Consider the following 1,868-nt stretch of genomic DNA (forward strand, 5'->3'; position numbering starts at 1 on the left):
ATATATATATATATATATACTGTATACATATATACACATACATACACACACACACACATATATACATATATATATACATATACGAGAAGGTTCAGCAAGACCATGGTTATTTAAAACAAGGGAATTAAGACAGCTGTTAAACCAGCTATTATGTGATGCAACTGATTACTGATTACCAATTTCCTCCACAAAACATCAGAGGTAATGTGATGATTGACTTCCTCTCTCTGTTTCACTGCGACAGCTTCATCTAAAAAAATCTGCACAATCAAAAAGTGATTGCCGAGAGCACTTCAAAAGATCGGTGAGAGGCATTCAATATTTATGCGCCTAAAGAATGGAACAGTTTGCCAGTTGATCTGACACCGTGTTCTCTTAAAACCAAACTCACTAACTTCACTCTAGGATTAATAATTTAGTGTATACATTTTGGAGACCCTAAGCCACACTATCAGGCAACAACCAATAGGTAATCATGAAATCTCCTTACCGATAACTCATACTGGTGTAAAACTGACTTTGCATCCAAAGAGGAAGACATCTATTGATTTTGGAGACTCTGTGACTTTTACCCAAGTTTTCCCTTCAAGCCAAACTTTGGGTATACTTACATACCTACTATGTCATAATAACCTGTCTAATGTTTCCTGTAAAAGCAATGGCTGCCTGGGGAGATTATCTGATATGATTAAGACTTGGCATAACACTGTACTTTACTGAGTGCTTTCTTGTTTGATTAGACCTCAGCAAAAGCAGCTGGACTTGACTACAGACTGAACGTATTATATGTTAGTGTGTATTATCAGATATGATAAAACCACAGAATGTGTTCACTGGCCAATCGTAATGGAGCATTTAACAAAGCTGTTAAATACCATGACAAATTTGGTGTAATTAGTTTTCAGTGAGCAGTTAGTCAGTTCAGGTTTCCTTCAATTTCACTCTGCTCCAATACAAGGAAATCAGATTACAGGAATGATTTATACTTCCCAGTGTGTTCCTGGTCTCACCTCCGCAGCCGTGCTCCACATCTCCCACCTTGTGAAGAGCATCAGCAAGCAGGTCAGGGAGTCTTCCGTTTAAGTCCACGGATGCCAGGCAGCCCTGGTATCCTTCCCGGGATGCAATTAATCTGGGCAGGCTGCTGTACATGCTCTTTCCAACACCACCGATGTACAACTCCCCTGTTAGATACAGGGGTTGGTCAAGAGAAAACCACTTAATTTGCCACAACCAAGTATGTGTTGGTGTATGTTCTGAAATATAGGCTGGCTCCACAGACAATGCACATGGTAAAGGGTAGAGTGCAAACATGAGCATACAGTATGCACTTTACTATTTAGTATCTTGTATGTATCTGTAAATCGAATGCAATCCAAAACAACTGTTTTGCTACAAAGTTTACTTGTAAGATGCATGTAATGTTCAATTTGTGCTGACTGTCTTCAAGGTGTTCAATCAAGTATGTGTTTTAGTATTGAGGTCATGGTTGCTGGGGAACCTGGCTGCATTATATTCAGAGGTGTTTCTAATATTCTCCCCCCCCTCATGTATGTGAATGACAAACATTTTATCAATACCGCCCGGTGGCCTCAACAATAAACATATAATTTAATTTAAACATGTCCGACAATGTCGACATAAACTTCTGTTTTCTGGCTTCAGATTATATGATATGATTAAGTCTTGGAGAAATATAGAGTAATATAAGACAAAATCAACAAATGAATATTAAGATTTATATTCAAAAAACGTAATATTTATCGTTAAATATTATAATCATCCCCTTTGAAAAATAAAAAAATTAATGATATATAGTGTTGTTATTATTATTATTATTATTATTAAAATAATAATAATAATAATAA

The 1,868-nt window shown here is 36.4% G+C and overlaps 1 protein-coding gene across 14 annotated transcripts in view; it reads right to left on the reverse strand.

The window, feature by feature from the left end:
• Window positions 1–1,868, reverse strand: part of LOC116699997 (neurexin-2) — a 143,562-nt gene that overhangs the window by 76,617 nt on the left and 65,077 nt on the right. For all 14 annotated transcript variants that reach the window (XM_032532787.1, XM_032532786.1, XM_032532785.1 and 11 more), the window contains one exon: window positions 1,011–1,184. In XM_032532787.1, the coding sequence (XP_032388678.1) occupies window positions 1,011–1,184 (174 nt within the window). The remainder of the gene's footprint in view (window positions 1–1,010; window positions 1,185–1,868) is intronic.

This window comes from Etheostoma spectabile, chromosome 13 (genome assembly GCF_008692095.1).
Source record: "Etheostoma spectabile isolate EspeVRDwgs_2016 chromosome 13, UIUC_Espe_1.0, whole genome shotgun sequence".
Classification (NCBI taxonomy): domain Eukaryota; kingdom Metazoa; phylum Chordata; class Actinopteri; order Perciformes; family Percidae; genus Etheostoma; species Etheostoma spectabile.